The 19,851-nt window shown below is 33.1% G+C and overlaps 2 protein-coding genes and 1 non-coding gene across 3 annotated transcripts in view; 2 read left to right on the top strand and 1 right to left on the bottom strand.

Moving 5' to 3' along the window:
• The window catches only part of LOC130715326 (major pollen allergen Ole e 10-like), a 1,143-nt gene extending 715 nt beyond the window's left edge, over nt 1–428 (top strand). The window contains exon 4 of the mRNA XM_057565415.1: nt 76–428. Coding sequence (XP_057421398.1) covers nt 76–101 — 26 coding nt within the window. The 3' untranslated portion in view covers nt 102–428. The remainder of the gene's footprint in view (nt 1–75) is intronic.
• On the bottom strand, nt 348–419 carry TRNAP-AGG (transfer RNA proline (anticodon AGG)). The gene has a single exon. It is a non-coding gene; the product is annotated as a tRNA-Pro (tRNA).
• Nucleotides 429–1,088: 660 nt separating the features above from the next.
• Nucleotides 1,089–5,061, top strand: LOC130716095 (high mobility group B protein 14). Its single transcript, XM_057566288.1, has 6 exons — nt 1,089–1,220; nt 2,345–2,500; nt 3,312–3,369; nt 3,658–3,702; nt 4,634–4,714; nt 4,809–5,061. Exons 1-6 carry the CDS (start codon nt 1,135–1,137, stop codon nt 4,857–4,859), a joined length of 477 nt encoding a protein of 158 aa, XP_057422271.1. The 5' UTR covers nt 1,089–1,134; the 3' UTR covers nt 4,860–5,061.
• Nucleotides 5,062–19,851: the final 14,790 nt, after the last annotated feature.

Here is a 19,851-nt window from a genome sequence, read left to right as displayed (position 1 = left end):
TATGGTAATTTGTTTTATGTTGCAATTGGGATTCTGAATTGGCACAATTTTGTACTGTTTTTCTTTGATTTGCAGGTTATGGGAGCTGCAAGTATGCTTAGGCCACAGTGGGAACAATAATAAGGAAAAAGATAAATCTTAGACATGATATTATAGATGTTACATGTGCAGTGTCATCTTTCTATCTTTCTATTACAATAAGTGGTTTAGTATATGACTATATGTAATTAGTGAAGTGATGGAATATATATACTGAGGTTTTTATTGGAAGAATGAGTTTACATTGTCTTTCTCTGTAGTTCATGAACTGAGGTTTTATAGGAAAAATACAAAATAAATGATAAATTGGGGCATTCCGAGAATTGAACTCGGGACCTCTCGCACCCTAAGCGAGAATCATACCACTAGACCAAATGCCCGCTGTTGAAATGTCGGTTTTTACAACGTATTAATTAGTAAAACGTTTCTAACCACTTGAATTTGTAGCATATCACTCCTATGAATTTAGAAGTATATTTAAAATATAAATAATATACTTTCGTACATATAACTCGTCATCAACTAACATTTTTTATTTTAAGTCAATTTGCTATTAAATTTTCCTTTCAAAATTCATTTTAATAACTTTTTTAATGCCCTTATAAAAATAAATTAATTGGTAAAATTGATAAATTTACATATCATTCTCACCAATACCAAACAGTTGTTAAAGTGATAGAAATACAATAGATAAAAGTGAGCTTTTTTTATGTTATATAAGGAAAATGAAATAGAAGCACAAGAAAACCACTACTCCTGCAGAAGGGAATTGATCAAGTTTAAAGGTGGTTGCCTCCAAACCCGAGACAATACCCCATCTCTCTTCACGAGGAATTTGAATTACCAAGACCCTCCAGTCCCATTGCAGCATCGCTCTAACCCGAAGTATAAATGTGATAATTATTGTGATTAAATTTATAGAGATGTGAAAAGAAAGTGTTGAAAATAGAAGGAAGAAAAAGAAAAATGTTGGATGTGATTTTTTTTTTAAAAGAGATTTGCTCTGAACTAATAAAATAAAATAAAATAAAATAAAAATGCAGTAAAACCAAGGTTGGTGTCTAAAAGGTCACCAGTATCCAACTCCAAGCAAAGATGGTGCAAACGGCTAAAGGCTCGTCGTCGTCGCAGAACAACGTTTCTCACTCCGCTTCTCCGGCCACCGTCTCCGCCTCCTCCCGGTACCCATTCCTCACCACTCTCTCACTCTCCGTTTTCTTCACTGTTTCACAACTTCCTCTGCGGTCCCCATTGGAACCCAGAGGAAGCAATGCTTAAATTTCAACACACATAGTAAAGTTCTGATCTTTCTTTCAAGTTTGCTATGTCTGTATAATCTTTCTCAATTGGGTCAAATTGTTTGTGATAACCATAGTCACTTAGTTGCTCACTTTGCTATTCAACATGTACTGGTTAAAGGGGTGAAATATGTCAAGAAGGAAGTTATTATAGACTATGAAATTTTGGGTTGGATTGTGTTGTGATTTTTCACGTGTTGAAATTTGCAAGCTTGTGTGTTGTTTCAACTTCTGGGAATTGAAGGTGATCATTTTGAGCATAGTTTTTATTCTTTCTGTGAAGAGAGTTTTGTAATTCAACATTTACTTGTTTGAAATTCAGGGAAGGACTTGTAGTTTTGGTTCCTATACTAAGCTATGATAAATTGTCACTGAAATTTAATCCCCAAATTTTTAAGTTGCTAAAATCAAGTCCTACCCTCACTTTATCTCTTTACATAAAAATTGAACTAAAGGGTATCATATGCTCCCATTGAATGGGTACCGGAGCAACACCCTTAAGTTATTTTGAAACCCTTTCTATTTAAAATCCACCAATTGAAAATCTGATTTTATTCAAAACTTATCAAATCCCAAATTTATACCTTTTGAAACCCTAGCTTTACTTCATTTAAGGTCCTTTGGAATTCCGCCAAGTTTCTGAACCTCAAAGATGATTTTTTATCATACGCCCTTAGTGAACACAAATTATTTGAATAGAATATGAGGTTTAGGTAAGTGGATTTTGATGGAAGAACTTGATTGTAAACTTTAAAATATTGAGTAATAAATTCATTGAAAAAAGTATCGAGAGGCAAAGATTCTTATTGGCCATTATAAGGGATAAAAAATTCAAACGTGCGACTTTAGACAAGAAACTGAATAAATTGATGGAGGCATTGTGAAGTTCTACTGGGTCTAGGTTTACTCTATCTTCTGGTGTTGCTAGTGGAAAATTAATAGTTACATGTATATATATTCTGAAATAGTTTACATTGCTGAACACAATGTTGCATTGGATTTTTCAGCAAACTAGTGTTGAGGGTTAAATCAAGTGAGCAAATGAAGAGATCGGCGCAACAGACTAAGTCAACAAAGAAACCCAAAGCAAAGCAAAAGACGAGCAAACAAAGGATTGACGCTAACAAGCCAAAGAAGCCCCCCACTGCCTTCTTCTACTTCTTGTACAGCTACTTTTATCTTCCCCTTTTCTTTATTTATGCTGATTACTTCTAATCTTTTATGAGTTGTTATTATCAGACAATTATCTACTCTTTGTATTTTGCCATTTGTTAGAATTGTTTATGGAAAATATTAATTTAATTAGAATTTAGCACCATTTTGGTTTCATGTTTGTATTTTTTTGAGACATTATGGTATTTTTCGTCCATGTAGCCGCCATCACCTAGTAGAGAAAGGTTTTGATTGTTGTTTTTTTTTTCTGGTTTTCTGACATTTATGCAGCTTTGTCTGTATATGTTGCATTTTTTTTTTTTTTGAGAACTCTCCGAAAGAATAGCTATGATATTAAGGATTCCTTGTTAGAATGAAAAGCATATAATTCATGTTGTACACTTACTTTCTTTGGTCATCTTATGATCTTCATTTCAAAAAAAAAAAATCTTATGATCTTACTGATCCTATTACCACTAAAGTTGATGGGATTCTGTTGTATTTCACGAGTTTTCACTTTTCAATATATGTGGGGTTTGATGGTAGATTGTATTTGGGTTTTGATTTTAGGTTTTAGAGGAATAATGCTGAGGAGGTAATCATTTGTTGACAACCATAACTTTCTTGTAATAGTTTCCTTTCCTTACTTCTGCCTTTGTTTCTAGTGTTCTATGTTCAATGTACTGTTATTTACTTATAGTATTGTGCTAATAAATCTAGCATAGTGGTCATATTAACAACCAACTGCTTCTTTCTTATGTGGAAAGTCTTATAATGCTTCAAACTTATTGTGTTTACTGGAACTTCTTTTTCATTCTTAAGGGAGGATTTTCGTAAAGAATTTCAAGTGCAGAATCCAGATGTAAAGACAATGCGTGATGTATGTATAGAATCCTCTGTATCAATATTTCTTCAAATTTAGTTTATAATTTTTATTGCTTTTAAAGAACAATTGTGGACAGTTGATTGTTTATAGACTTTCAATTTCGAAAAACAATATAAAAGTTGAGCATCAGTTTTAAACAAAGTTAGCAGTTGTTTTAAGAGTTTGTGAGAAGTTTTTATACTTTGTTGTGCAAGTAACAACTCTGTAATCATATCAATTTGTCTCGTCATTACCTGGAAATGTAATTCTATTTTGGTTTTTTTCCTTCCTGTGCTCATTCAGATTGGCAAGTCATGTGGAGAGAAGTGGAAAACAATGACTTATGAGGTTAGTTTTCTTCTTTAGCTTCTCCTGTTCTTATTTAACCTGAATTGCATTGTTATGATTGTTATGTTAGATGGCTGAAAACAGAGTAGATCATATGCTGAAGTTCCAACCTTGGCTGAGGGATTTTATTTTTCAAACCTTCTAGGCTTTTAGTGTGGCTGAACACTTGAACTTGATTGATATGGCTTTATCACGACTTGTGCAAATATGGACGAATTAAACTTTTTACAAACCATGTGAAGAACAAGTTTTTGTTATGTGTAAAACAGTTGGATTCATTATCATTACTTTGGTCTATGTTGATATAAAATTTTGGAATTCAGCTAGTGCAATGCAAGTGTCAGAACTGTGCCCTCTGATTGAGATTCTGTGCTGCACATTGGTTTAATGCATTATTAAATTTAGAAGGTACACTGATGCAGACTGTAATCTTAAAGTATGTCATTGTGTACATACTACACTGCATTTTTTAAGGGGAAAGTATATTCAGCATTGATAACAAAAACAATGGCTTTTATCTTCAATTTGTTATTGAATATTGATTGAGGGTGTGTTCTTTTGATTTTGGTGTTGTATTGGTCTTGATGACTCTAAAAATGGTATCTGTGTAGGCTTGTATTCATTGCTGTATTAACTGCAGCAAAGGTTGATTCAGTTCTTCATTAGAATGTCTGCTCACGGTTTCTATGTCTTTGCAATTAATATGTAAATCATGAAAATCAGATGCAAAAGAAAAGAGAAACAAGAAAAGAGAAGGGTTCAAACGTGTTGGTGAATCTAACTTGCAATTGAGGCGCATGGAGTTAACATAGCTTTTTAGAAGAAACTTCTTGCTTCTTACTTGTTCTTGCTTGTTTGTTCCTTCTTTTTCTTGGTTCTTGCTGCTAGCTTCTTGGTTCAATACTATGTTAATAAAGCTGGTATCTGACAGGAGAAGGTTCAATACTATGACATAGCAACAGAAAAACGTGCAGAATTTGATAGAGCAATGACAGAATATAACAAGAAAATGGTGAGCAATCTATCAAATAATGTTCATGGCTATTGTGTTTATCTCTTATTTGCCCAGTTATGAGATGTACAATTTGTTTTCTGCTGTTTCTCAGGAAAGCGGTGAATTTGAAGATACTGATGAGGAGTTAGAGTTTTATGAGTAAAGCCATGCAAATCATTTTGGTAACTTGGAAACCTCGATCTGTATTAATTGAAACTACCTTGGAATTCAAAGTTGTATATTCAGTCTTAGTTAGCTCTACTTTGTCCTTGTGAATAATTATAATTTTTTTTTGTGTCAATGTGTAAAGTACTTACTTTAGGTGTATTTTGCAGCTTTGGGCTTAATCAATTGGGCTTAATCAATTTTTGTTTAAATATTATCAATATAGGTGCTTGAACTTGGTAAAACATTTATGGTAGAGTATAGTAGTATTCAGTATTAATATTATTTCTCAATTTTTTTTAAAAGATACATACTGATTAGTTGATAATGCAGTAATTAAGAAATTGTGACTCTCAAATAAGTAATAAACCCCCTCATCTGTTGTAAAACAGGTTCCTTATATCTTCAAAATACCGCTGTCAGCTGTCATCTAATTTTGACTGATTATTTTAAATAAATAAAAAAATATTTGAAAGATTGTAGAAAAAGGATGAGAAACATTTTATTGATTCTTTACATGAATGCAACTTGTTTTGGTCAAGTTTTTTTTTTGGGTCAAAGAAATATAGAATAAAAGCCCATAGGGTTACCAAACGACACTTACAACATGCGATAACAAATCTCTATGAGTGCTTCCACAGCACATATACACGAGGAAATGAAAGAACAAGCATGCCCACTCAAGCTGACATAACCGCATAAAACATGATGCAAAAACCCTAAATGCCCAACAGTAGCCCCTTAAAACCAAATCCAGAGAGACTAAAAGACTTCTGAGCGAAAGAGGTGTGTATCCTTTTGAACAGCGCTCCCATATAAGCAACTCAATTGGCTCTGCCGGAGTTGTAACATGTGCCATAAACAATGAAGTCCATCACGACTTCAACAACATAAATGGGGTCAAATAAGCATCTCTTGGAACATGGATGACAGAGAAACTTCTGCAGATTCCATACAAGCCTAAGCTGCACTCAAGTCGCAAACATAGGCATCCACCATGGAAATGTGGCAGCGGAGGTGGCGGCGAGGAAAAACAGATCGTCGCATGAGCACCATCGCAGCTTGAACTGAGAGGAACATAGGGGAGAGGTGGTGGTTCCGGTGGTGGTTGGGGCCGGAGAGCGAGATGGTGACGAGCGGGCGGAGGTTGAGGCGACTTCTACTGACAGGACGATCCAGGAAAAGGCCAATGTTGATGGGGAAAGATAGTGGGCGGATGGTCACTGGAGCAGGCGGCGAGATTGCGATGCCGGCGAGGCCCAAATCTAATGCTGGCAGCGAGAAGGCGGTAGAAGTTGCAGGTCAGCGTTGGGAGGAGAAACGACGAAAGGGCGGTGTTCCTCACAGATCTACTGCTGAACAGTGGGTGGATGGTTTTGTGGTGGAACAAAACGGCGGAGAAAGAGTGGTGGTGGTGGTGGAAGAAACATATGGGAAAGAAAAATCCACTTATTTGGGTAGGATAAACCACCTAAAGTGGTATAAAAACTCACCTAATGTGAGAGAAACCCACCTCATGTGGGAAAATGAACCTAACACTAGAAGGGAACATACCTCCCAAATGGAGGAGAAGGATCCCCCAATGGGGAGAAGGAAACTCAAACTAAATGGTGATACATGATAAGAGAATAAATATATATACATCTTATACTGGGCCTTAAAGGCCCAACGGGCCCAACTTCTTTACTACTTTACACAAATGTAAAAACCCCAATATACCCTTCCATTACTCACCACCAATGCACCACACTCTCCATTACCTTCATTTACCTTCCTTTCCCTTTACCTCACTCCCTCTCATCTCCCATTGACTCCCACATTCACTCACTTTCCCTTTGCATACTTACGACTCACTTAATCTCTTCGTCTCGGTTTTCTTCATTTCGTTTTTGTCGAGGCATTTTGAGGTTAATTCATATCTAGATTTTCCAGTTTATGATACATAATCATTTTTTACTTTTAACTTGGTATGTATTTTAAGGAAATGTCATTGAAATGTGTATCGGGTTTTAAACTCGATATTGTTAAATTACAATACCGGTTTTTCAAGATCACAAAATTATTTGGCTGTGTTACGTAATTGTTACATATATTCGAGAATTTGTACTTCTAGGTTTTTAAGAACCCGAAACAAGTAAATTTGTTATACTGGGAACATAATATCCCGAAAGAGTAAGTTAACTCACGTTCCAGGTTTTAAGAACTTGGTAATGAAGATAAGTGAGGGCATTTTGTTGGACTATTTGTTATAATCTAATATGTAGGTTTACAAATTAAGAATATTGTATTTGACCTAATAATATATATTGGTTGGGCTAATTGGTTGATCTAATTAATGAACCAAATAAACAACTTATATCGGTATGAACTTTTTAATGTTAATACACAATAGAAAACCTAATTAAGTTGGTGGAATTCTAATTAGATTTCTAAATAAAGTACAACATATGGTTTGTTTCTCAAGGTTAATCTGACAAGTGACTCTTCTCCTCTACATTCTCATGTATTGAAAGAGAACCCATAGAGAAAGGAATTAGTCTGTGAAAGATCATAAACCCACAATCTCATCATTTATCGAACGTCATAGAGTCATATATGTTTACTGTGAGGTGAAAATTATTGGGTTGGGGGGGGGGGGTCAACTCCCTTAACTATATACATTAAAACTCTATTTCAAACCATAACATATCGATTATAAGCACTAATGTGGTGCTCAACATGCTGAGAAATTAAGACAATGTTTTCACAATTTCATTTAGGCATCAATCATGACGAATTGATTTAAACTGACCGACAGTGATTGCAGGACAAGATTAGTGACCAACTTTTGACCTAGTGGGAATCAAAATCTGTCTACGTTCTCAATGTACCCAATAATCATGAGTACAAAGTCCCTAAAGAACTTCCCTTTGCCAGTCCATCTACATTGATATAGTTGCTTTGAGACCCCAAACTTATCATCCTTAACTTTCCCTTGATAGAGCTTCGTTAAGTGCAACGATCATATTGTACGCTTCCATATTCTCATATTGCTTTTGGAGCTCCAAATTTATGTAAGCCAAATTTGACAAAAAAACATCGGAGCTGAAAACAAATATTGACAAATAATTTAATATATTTAAAAATTACTGTAATTTGTTTGTAAAATCATTATAAATTTTATAAACAACCTATAATACATCATTTGTAAGCAAACCTAACTTATACTGGTTTCATATGATGGAGAATCATAATTTGAAAATTTTAATTTTGATTACATAGTTTTAAATTAACTCTGAAAAAATGATAAAGAAACTAATTTCTCATACGATATAACAAATTTCTATGAAGGTAACGTCAACTACTTGGAGCAAGAAAGGTTCATATCCTTCATAGAAGGACCAAGAGGAGTATGTCAAAAATTCAGACCAAGCATGTGTAACTCAAGCCAATACCACAACCCACAGGTTCAATTCTCCATATATCTCTGGTATATAATTCACTAATAGTTCTGTCACACAACATCAATGAATTTTTAAATTGCTACATGAGCCATATCGCATAAAATCCTCTTCAAAGCTTCTTCATCTTCCTTAGTCTCATCCATATATTGAATGTGTGGCTTCTTCCTTATTTTAGTTTATGGACTTTGTAGCTTCTTCATGTTCATCATAGGTCCTCCTAAAATTTTTGTCATCCTCCACTAGAAGTGTGATTTTATATTCCTTTGGCAAAAAGATGTTAAATCTCATAATAAGATCATTATGCCCTTCAAATATCTTCTTTGCTCGATCTACAACACACTTATAAATAATTCTGAAATTAAACAAAAGAAACAAAAAATAATTTTTTCTAAATAAACCAATACCTCCGTCTCAAAAAAGTGCAAACAATAAAGAAAGATGGTTCGGAGTGGGAGGAGAAATGAGTACAGTATCAATAACCAATCAAACCTGTTATGTTTGTAATCCTTCATTACATCTAAAAAACCGGATAGTTTCCCCCTTTGGGAAAGACTTTCTTAACTTCCTTGAGATATTCTAAGACATCTTTAATTGTTAGTTTTGCACCTCATTGTCTTGCCATTTGGGGTTTTTATAAGCTTCATTACAAAAAAAATTAATAGTTAGATCATTGGAGTAGTTGATGATAAACTAGTAAAGAATATTATCAAACAATTTAAACCTAATTTAGAAGAAGGAAACTTTGATCATATCTCACAAATATATACCTGAAAAGATACCAGTTTAGATTTTCCTAATAATAAATAAAATTATAGTTTTTAGTTTTCAGTTTTCAGTCTCAAATTAGTAAAGATTTTAGTGTAAAATAAAAAAATTATGACGTGACTAATTTATTATTAATTATTATGACGTGACTAATCTATTAAATAAAAAAATTACTTGAAATTTGATTATTAATAGTATATGGAAGATATATAAAAATTATTAATTACTAATGTTACATAAATTTACTTCAAAATATTAAATAGTATACTTTGTCTATTAAATTCTGTTATTTGTTTTACTTTTTGTATGACATTTGATTTCTATTTACTAATTTAGCTAATTTTTAAATTAAAATTAAAATTAATTAAATAATATATATCTACCATCCTTCATTAGTATTAATTTTATTTTAGCATGGTAGTTTTTAAACTACATGCATGGATTCAGGATGATATCTAATTATTTAAAGGACAAAGGTTATGATCCAAGTTTGCCAATGGAACGATCGATACTTCCTTATTATATTTTTCATGGTCTCTGTGCACTTTTTTTGGCACAAGAGTCTGAAATTTGTATCTTTGTTTATTTATGAGATATTTATTTAAAATTATAATTTTAAACCTTCTTCGATATTTGATTCAATTTCAGTAGCACATTCGGGATGAGAGTACTACAAAGTTTTGGCTTGAAAACTGGGAGGTTGGCGTAGACTACGTGATAGATATCCAGGTTGTTTAATTTGTCCAGAATAAGGAATTTTAGGTGGGGGTGAGATTTAGGAGGAAGGGAGAAGGGTGGCTTAACTCTGGGAAGCATGAGATCTTTCCGTTTGAGGAAGGTGTTATTTGTAAGCTGTGTCGTTTGGAGGTGGAGACTACGACTCATCTGGCTTTAGCGTGTTCGATCTCTATGGAAATTTGGTCGGGTTGCTACCGGTGGATTGGAATTCAAAGGGTTCTTCCAATGTCTCCTCATCACTATTTGGCTTGCTGCAATTTGGTCTATTTGGTTAGTAAGAAATTCGATTGTTTTCAGGGGAGGTGTGTTCAATTTTGATTCTATTATGGATCTTATATCAAGTGGAGGTCTTGGTTTTGGGTTAAATCAACAATGAGTGGTTTCTCTTACTCATTGTTTGAGTGGTCTATGAATCCAATGTTATGTTTGGAAGGCTGGTAGCTTTGCTGTTTTCTTCTCTGGTTGGCTTCTGTACGGTTGTGTTTGGAATATCAGGTTTTATAGGGTGATGGGGTCTGTTTTTCATTTCTTTTTTACTTGGGTTTGGTATGAGGATGTTTATTTCATGTAATTGGAGTGAGGAAACCATATCATGTAGGTTTGATTTTCCAGGTGGGTGTAGCTTGGATGGGTCCTGTATGTCCAGTTTTGGCATCATCCATTTTCTTTTGGCTGGGGTGGGTAGTTTTATTTTTTTGGCTTGTTGTTTTGCTGGGTGTTTGTTATTTCTTTTGGTTTTCTTTGGTTGTTTTGTACTTTGGGGTGAGTATCCCTTGTACTTATGGTTGGCAACAGGCCTCGTGGGTGCGGGTTTGACTATTGCCACACCCGAACCCGAACTTAACACGCAAATAGGGATGGCAATGGATAGGGTCTAGGTAGGGTACTATACTACCTATTCCTATACCCGCGTTTTCAAAAATTACTTGTACCCGTCCCCATACCCGCGTGGGTGGCAACTTGAATGCCTGTTTTCGTACCCTCTAAGTACCTATATGCCCGTACTCGTGCCCATTACCCGCAATTTAGCTAATCAAAATATAAATTTTCACTATTCTTGTTAATAGAAAACAAAAGTACGACTAACTTTTTAAATAAAAAACACTAATAAAAATACAAAAGATTATCCAAAATCTTAACAAGTAAAATCATTCGCATATTTTTTTTAGAAGGAATAAGCGAGAAAGATATAACTTTAAAATTATAATCTTAGATTTATAAAATAGTCTTAGAGTTGTAGGTTATTAACTTACTAATTTTTTTTTAAAATTTACTATTTAAAAAAATAAATGAGAGTAAATTAGCAATGATTATCAATACCTTAAATACTCATCTATTTAAAAAAAGTAAGTTTGAAAGTTATAGCTTAAGTTAATTTTATTATTATTATTATTATTATTATTATTATTATTATTATTATTATTATTATTATTATTATTATTATGTGTGCGGGTATGGGGCGGGTTGGGTAGTATAGTACCCATACTCGCACTCGTACCCACTACTTTTTGCGGGTAATTACCCATACCCAACCCATACCCATCTAGCGGGTTTTTACCCTATCCATGGTGGGTATTTTTTGCGGGTACCCTATGGGCCCGATACTCATTGTCATCCCTACACTCGACCCAAAGTCGAACCCAAACCCAATAAATATGCGTACAAAAGTTAAACTCAAACCCCTGGGTTTCGGGTTACCCAAACCCTAACTCAAAACCCAATGTGAATACCGAACACGAAAGAAGCCCAAAAACTCGACCTAAAAACAACATATACATAAGAGAACAACATGAACATAAGCTGATTAAACCTCATCATCTTTCCAATACAAAGGAAAAAATATAGTTCATGAACATAAGCTGATAAACAACATAATTCATGGATTTTTACGTTAAAGAAAACCCTACTTACTAACTTTAATAATATATATAAAGGCTGGTAATTACATACATAAGACTTCCGGTTTGGGTTTGGGTTTGAGTGTGGGTTTAATCAATCTCACACCCGAACCTAAACATGTTTTAAAATTCAGGTGAAACCCAAACCCAAAGTAATCGGGTTTTGCCATAAATTTCGGGTTGGGTTTGAGTCGGGACCCACGAGTGTGGATTTTCCTACCATCTCTACTTGTACTCTTAATATTGCAGAGCGTATCATATAATTAAATACGATGAATATGAGAATGTTGAGGGAGAAGAATTACTAGGCAAATGAACCCAATTCTTCTTAGTCAAGATGACAGTTGTTGTTGGAGTTTAGAGGATTTTTTGTAAGCAGAGTTGATGAAGAATAGGGTTTTTGGTGGAAATGGTGGCTCTAATTCGGATCAACCCTCTTCTATTTATAATCTTTTTCTAGAGTTGGTTATTCTATAATTTGATAAGATTTTATTTTATATTATTTATTTACCTAATTTATTTGTTACCTAATTTTTATTTATTTTTGAATTTTATGATAAAACTTGACCAGATTCATTTTCTAGATCTTTCTTTCTGGATTCAGTAATTTATTTTTCAGATTTACAACTACTTATTTTTTCTAGCATATTCCCATTACTTCTTGGAATTATTTTTGATTAAATTTTTGAATAATTATTAATACTTAATTATTTTATTTAATATTTTTTTGAAAGATATTTGATATTTTTTTATATAGGTCATATTTAATATAAATCAAATAAATATCTTTTCAGTTTATAATATGTTTTTTAGAAGTAGTTTATAAGCTTTAACTGTTGTTGGATTGCAGGAGATCATATTATTCATAATAAATATAAAAATTTATAAATATGTTAATTAATTAATATATTAAACTAGACATGTTTATCGAATAATATGAATTTAAATTTTTTTACAATCACAAACCAAGCTTTATTCATAACTGGAAACCGAAACGTCGAATGATAAAATGCCCTCCAAACCCGACGGGTACTCACTAATCCACACAAATCAAGGATAAGACAAGGCATAATTTTCCATAAAGTTCGCAGCCATCTTCTTGGTTCTACCAACATGCAGTAATTGGAAAGAAACAAAAGAACGAGAAAGCAGTAAACAACCAACAATAATTGACGCCAAATAAGAATGGTTCCCATGAGGTGAAGTCCAAGCACGGTAAACCATCAAACAATCTGTCTGCAACAGCACCTCCTTGTACCCAAGCTCCACAACCATGTGACCTAAGTTCCTTCGCCAACGCCCCACTCAGGGAACCCCGCTTCTTGTTACATGTCATGGCTACTAACCCACTCTATCCTTTACCACCAAGCCGAAGCCCATAGTCGCTGATAGAGCTGAGGGACAGTGGCCAGCGAAGCCAAATCCACCATCGTGGCCTGAACAATATTAAGAAATTGAAGACGATATAGTGTCTGTTCCACATTTGTCAAGTGTTGCTCAAACACCCAAGCATTCCTACATTCCCAAATAACCCAACATAGGACTTGGCCTGCCACCCACGCATGGACAGAAACCGCATAAGCTAAGCCTACAACAAGAACCCCATCAATGAGAATTTATGTTCTTAGTGCTCAATTTGATGACATACTAGTAGCAAGTAGCGATATAGCTTGTTGCACAAAACTAAGAGGTTTTCTAACCAAAGTTTTTGAGATTAAAGATCTTGGTAACGCTACTTTTGTATTAAGAACTAAGAAAACTCGGATCAATTTTGGGTGTCCTTGGTTATCGCAAAATATACAGCTAGATTAAGCATGAAAGAAAGTGCACAAGGAGACACTCCTGTTTCTAAGGGAGACAAGTTCAGTCTCAATCAAAAGCCTCAAGAATGAAGTAGAGATAAGAAATATGCAAAATATTCATTATGCTTCGGCTATTGGGAGTCTCATGTATGTAAGCATCCAGATTTGGCGTGAATAGTAGACATGTTGGAAAATGCTTAAGTGGCCTATGTTTGAATCATTGAAAAGCAGGAAAACGAATTATGAGGTACTTATAAAAGACAAAATATTACATGTTCACCTCACTTATGGTTATGTATACATGTTGTTAAGGGGAGCTATATCCAGAAAAAGTGTTAAGCAGATACTCATAGCCCTTTCCATTGGGGTGGCATAATTCATAGCTTGTTACGAGGCAATCATTATGTGATATGGCTATGAAATTTTGTCCTTAGTCTTTATAGTACTAGCTGAACGTAAAGTGATGACTTTTGTGCAACGTTGAAAGGGTTCTTGGATGGAATTGAAATACCACAAAAAATTTATTGTGACAATCTAAGCCGCAATCATGTATTCAAATAACAATAAAAGCTCAAAGTCTAAACACATAGATTGAGTTTCTAGTTGTTAAAGAAAGAGTTCAGAGTAAAATAGTGTCTATTAAGAATATAGGAACAAACTTAATGCTACCTACACGCTAAAAGTTACCAAGATTATTTATGAGCATACTACTCATTTGAGTGTTGTTTCATTTGATGATAAGCAATTTTAGTGGGTTTGGTTCTATGATTGATATTTTTATTGACACTATTATATTAATTTATGAATGAAAATCAATTTTTTAGAAAATAAAGTTGATGGTTTTATTATCTGTATTACTCTGAACGTTTTATCTTTTAGTTGTGGTTTGGCATCATGTTTGAAAGACTAAGGATTGATCTCACTCCAGAATAAAGGACCAATTAGAAATATGCATGATTAAGATCACATCGAATGTAATTTCCAGTCACACAACCATACCTGATCTATGTCATTGAATTTATTTGATATGGTGATCATTGATGGTCTCAAGTTGGTATAGGAGATGGACCAGATTGATTAAAGAATATGATTTTTAATTAGCAAGTTTAATGTGCACCTATGATTATCATTTGTAATTTTCATTAGAATAAATTTATAAGTGAAAGATTGTTGGGCTTTTTTAATAACATAATATGTAGGTTTACAAATTAAGACAATTATATTTGAGCTAATAATATATATTGGACTAATTAGGTGATATAACTAAGGAAATCAATAAACATCTTATATTGGTATGAGCTTTGTAATGTGTAATACCCAATAGAAAATCTAATTAGGGTTAATGAGGTTCTAATTAGATTTTGATATAAAGAACAACGAGTTTGGTCCTCAAGGCTAATTAGAAAAATCACTCTTCTTAGCTATATATCCATCTATTGAGAGATAACCCACAAAGGAAATGGTTAGTATGTGGAAGATCATCAACTCACAACCTCATCACTTATCTGATGTCATGGTGTTAGGATGTTTACCGGTTCCATTCAATCCTTGATAATCTGACATGAGTATATGATCAATGTATGATGATTTTTTTTCTAACACATTTAAATTTTACTACATTAAAGTGAGGTGGAAATTATAGTGTAAGGGGGAATCAACTCCCTTAACTATATATGTTAACACCATTTCAATCCAGAGCATATCGATTATAAGCACTAATGTTGTGCTCAGTAGTTTTCAGCATACACGACAACTAAGGTAGTGTTTTCATAATTTCATTTATGTATAAATCATGACAAATTAATTTAAATTGGTCAAAAATGATTGCAAGACAAGATTAGTGGACAACTCTTAACCTAATGGTAATCCAAATCTAGCTACCCAATAATCACGAGTACATGAGTCCCTACAGAACTTTTTTCTGCCAATCTATCTACATTGATATAGTTGCTTTGAGATCTTAGACCTCTCATTCCTAACTTGCCTTTGATAGAGATTCTTTAAGTGCACGATCATATCGTATGCTTCCATGTTCTCATGTTGATTTTGGAGCTCCAAATTTAAGGAAGCCAAGATGAGACTAAAAAACATCTAGAGCGGGAAAAAAATTAATGATAAATAATTTATTATATTAAAAAAAATATGGTAATTACACTATAACATCGTTATAAATTTTATAACCAATCAATATATAATACATCCTTTGTAAAAAAACCTTACTTATACTGGTTTCATATTAAGTAGATTCATAGTTTTAAAATCTTAGTTTGATTGCATAGTCTTAAATCAACACTGAAAAAAATGATTAAGAAACTAATTTCTCATACGATATAACAACTGCTGTGAAGGTAACATCAACTACTTGGGGAAAGAAAGGTTCATATATCCTTTATAGAAGGAACGAGATGACTATATCAAAAACTCAAACCAAGGGTAACTCTTCAAGCCAATACAACAGGTTCAATTCTCCATATATCTCTAGCATATTCAAGAATAGTTCTGTCAGAGCATCTCCAATGCAAGGTTCTTAGTTCTTATTTTTGAGTTAAGAACTAAGAAATGAGTTCTTAACCACTGGAGGGGATGACGTGAAGTTCTTAGTTCTTAAAAATAAGAACTAGGTTTTTATATAAGAAGTTTTACTTTTTGAGTAAAAAATTATTTTTTCTCTCTCATTCATTTAATTTAAGTATTGAATTAACATTTAAATTTAAATCAAAATTATATGAAAATAAAAATATTAATATTAAGAACTAAGAACTCATGGTTGGAGCAAAATCTGCAAAGAACTAAGAATTAAGAACTAGCATTGGAGATGCTCTCACACAGCATCAATGATTTTATTTTATTTGAAAAAGAAACACATATGATATATAGATCATATGGTAGCAAGGTTACAAGCATCCAGAAAACACGAAACCGAATCGGGATTCCTAGAGTAACCAATACAAGGAACAACGACAAAAAAACAACAAAGGTGCAACAGAGTCACCAACCCAGACACAGCAGAAAATAAACATCAATGAATTTTTAAATTTCAACATGAGCCATATCGCATAAAATCTTCTTCAAAGCTTCTTCATCATCTTCCTTATCCTCATCCTCCTTATTCTTGTTGATGGACTCTGTAGCTTCTCCATGTTCATCAGTCCTCCTAACATTTTGGTCATCCCCCTTATATCCCTTTGGCAAAAACATGTTAAATCCCAAAATGAGATCATTATGTCCTTCGAATATCTTCTTTACGTGGTCTGCGACACACTTACAATCAATTCTGAAATTAAACAAAAGAAACCAAAATTAATTTTCTCTAAATAAATCTATACCCCTCGCAAAGAACTGCAAACAATAAAGAAAGAAGGTTTGGAGTGGGAGGAGAAATTAGTACTCATGAACTGATCAAACCTTTTATGTCTGTATTCCTTCAATAAATCTAAAAAGCACTGATAGTTTTCCCCCTCCGGAAATACTTTCTTTACTTCCTTGAGATATTCTAAGGCATCCTGAATTGTTGGTGGTTTTGTACCGCATTCTCTTGCCATTTGATATTTCTATGAGCTTCATTAAAAAAAAATTAATAGTTAGACAATTGAAGTAGGTGATGATAAACTAGTAAAGAATAATATCAAACAATTTAAGCCTAATTTAGAGGAAGGAAACTTTGATCATATCTCACAAATAAAAAATTTAAAACTTTGATCATATCTCACAAATATATACCACCTGAAAAAATACCCAGAATTATTAAAGATTTTAGTGTAAAATAAAAAAATCATGACGTGACTAATTTATTATTAATTATAGTGTGACGAATTTATTAAATAGAAATTTTACTTAAAATTTAATTATTAATAATAAATGGAAGATATATAAACAAATATTAATTGAAAAATTACTTTAAAATATTAATTCAGTTATTTGTTTTACAACATAATTTTTTTTTTGAACCTACAACATAATTTCTTTACCAGCAACTAATATTTGCATATAAAAAAAACCACTCATGATTCCGGATGATATCTAATTTTTTAAATAATAGTTTTCAGTCTCGAATTAATAAATATTTTAGTGTAAAATAAAAAAATCATATAGTGTGACGAATTTATTCAATTGAAATTTTACTTAAAATTTAATTATTAATAATAAATGGAAGATATATAAACAGATATTAATTGAAAAATTACTTTAAAATATTAATTCAGTTATTTGTTTTACAACCTAATTTCTTTACCAATAACTAATATTTGCATATAAAAAAAACCACTCATGATTCCGGATGATATCTAATTTTTTAAATAATATCTACTATCCTTTATTAGTATAATAGCAAAAAATGAGATGAAAATCTAGGTCAAGGGAACAGTAGCGCCGCTTATTGGAGAGAAAAAAGAAAAAAATGAGGAAAAGGAAAGAGGCTAAGATCCAAGAAAAAAAGAGATATTTATTTAAAACTATAATTTTAAACATTATTCGATATTTGATTCAGGATCAGTAGCACATATCATAGGATTTTGAAGCACGAACAGAGAGTATTTGCATATAATTAAATAAGATAAATATGAGAATATTGAGGAAGAAGAATTACTTTGCAAATGAACACAATTCTTCTTGGTGGAAGGGGTGGTAATTATTAATTAATTTGTTTGAAAGGTATTTAATAATTTTTTTATACAGGTAATATTTTAATATAAATCAAATAAATATTTTTCCAGTTTATAAGATTTTTTTAGAAGTAGTTTATAAGCTTTAGTTGTTGGATTACACGAGATCATATTATTCATATTAATATAAAAATTTATAAAAATATTAATTAATTCATATTTCAAACTAGACATGTTTATCGAATAATAAGTTAGTGTGTGTAATGGTGCAACATGACTAATCCACCCTGTTTTATAATAAAAGAGTTTTTTTATAGGCCAATGTGATATATATAATAAAAGAGAAATCATTCTAATCATTCTCACCATCTTTCATCAAACACAGATCCTCATCCTCAAATCATTATTTTGAATTAAGCATTCTTTTAAAAATAATAAAACAAAAAAGATAACCCAATCTTTTTTTTAAAGCAAAAGCATATATATAGATAAAGATATAAATAGTGTTGAGAAACAACCATCTCAACATGGGTACAACATAAAGTCGATAAAAACCTTGCCACTATAGCAAAAACCTCGAAAACCAATCCTGCCACTAAATATTTAGTGTTTGTAACGTTTAGTTAATTTTCTTTTTAAATGACTTTTTTCTTCAATGAATTTTTTTACGTGGCTATGATTATTGTTGGAAGTTAATAAAGTTAGAAACAAATTTATGTTTATTTAAATTTTTTTAAATGATTTATTGTATAATTTTAACTTTATGTGGCCCAATCTTATATGTATGTGTGTTACAAACGTAAAACATAGTGAGATTTTGAAAATATTATTTAAAAAAACTTGTGCATTATACGTGCTACTTACTTACTAGTTGATAAAATGAAAGTAGCTAGGTTTGATAAATAAAAAAATATGGACATAAGGTTTCAAAGAAATGTGGGATTTGGAAAAAATTAAGGGATTTGAAAGAGAGTTATGGGATTTGGAGAGTCTAGACTGGAGGGTGGCGAGGCTCAGATTGATGAAGACCTCATGGGAGATGGAGTGGGGCTTTGCAGCCAAGCTTTGGTTCGTGGTGGTCCTTCCTGGTATCGAGTTTGTCCCGAGGTTGCAGGTTCCTTGATTGAGGTCTTTTCTTTTTCCAAGCGTTGACTGGCCCAGGTGAATTCAGTTTATGTCCTGGTTTACTCCGACTAGCTAGCGTCGTCTTACCTTGGTCGTGATCCTCTCTATTGGCCTTGACCTCTCTTGGAGGTTAGAGGTCCCATCCTTGTGGGAATGTGTTCAGCAGAGTGTTTTGCACTCGGTAACCGGATTGTCTTCTCCTTCTGCTGTCCTTTTTGTTTCTTTTGTTGTTGATGGTAGGTGCTCTGGCCCTTTTCCTTATGAGGGGTCTGAACAGACTTCTTATGATGGTGTAGAAGGGGTCTTGCGGGTTCCTAGACGTCGGGGCCGACTAAAGAAATCTCTATGCTATCGAACCAGGGGTGGTTGAAGGGCGGTGTCCTATCTTGAGGGCTTCCCCCGCGGGCGACCCAGGAAAGGGAAGCACCGACCTTTAGTAGGGGAGACTGAGTTTCCCTCCTCTCTTGACCTTGGGGAGGTTGTTGTGGGTACTTTGGAAAACCAGCTGGCGATTTTTGATACACAAAGTTCTAAGGGACCTCTAGGTGTTATGACGCGGGCGAGAGCGGCTTTGGCCTTAGGAGTTCGACTTGGTTTGTCTTATGATTGCTCTGATGA

The sequence above is a fragment of the Lotus japonicus genome, chromosome 4, assembly GCF_012489685.1.
Source record: "Lotus japonicus ecotype B-129 chromosome 4, LjGifu_v1.2".
Lineage (NCBI taxonomy): Eukaryota > Viridiplantae > Streptophyta > Magnoliopsida > Fabales > Fabaceae > Lotus > Lotus japonicus.
Note: the sequence above shows the minus strand (reverse complement) of the source record. Positions and strands in the feature narration are given on the sequence as shown.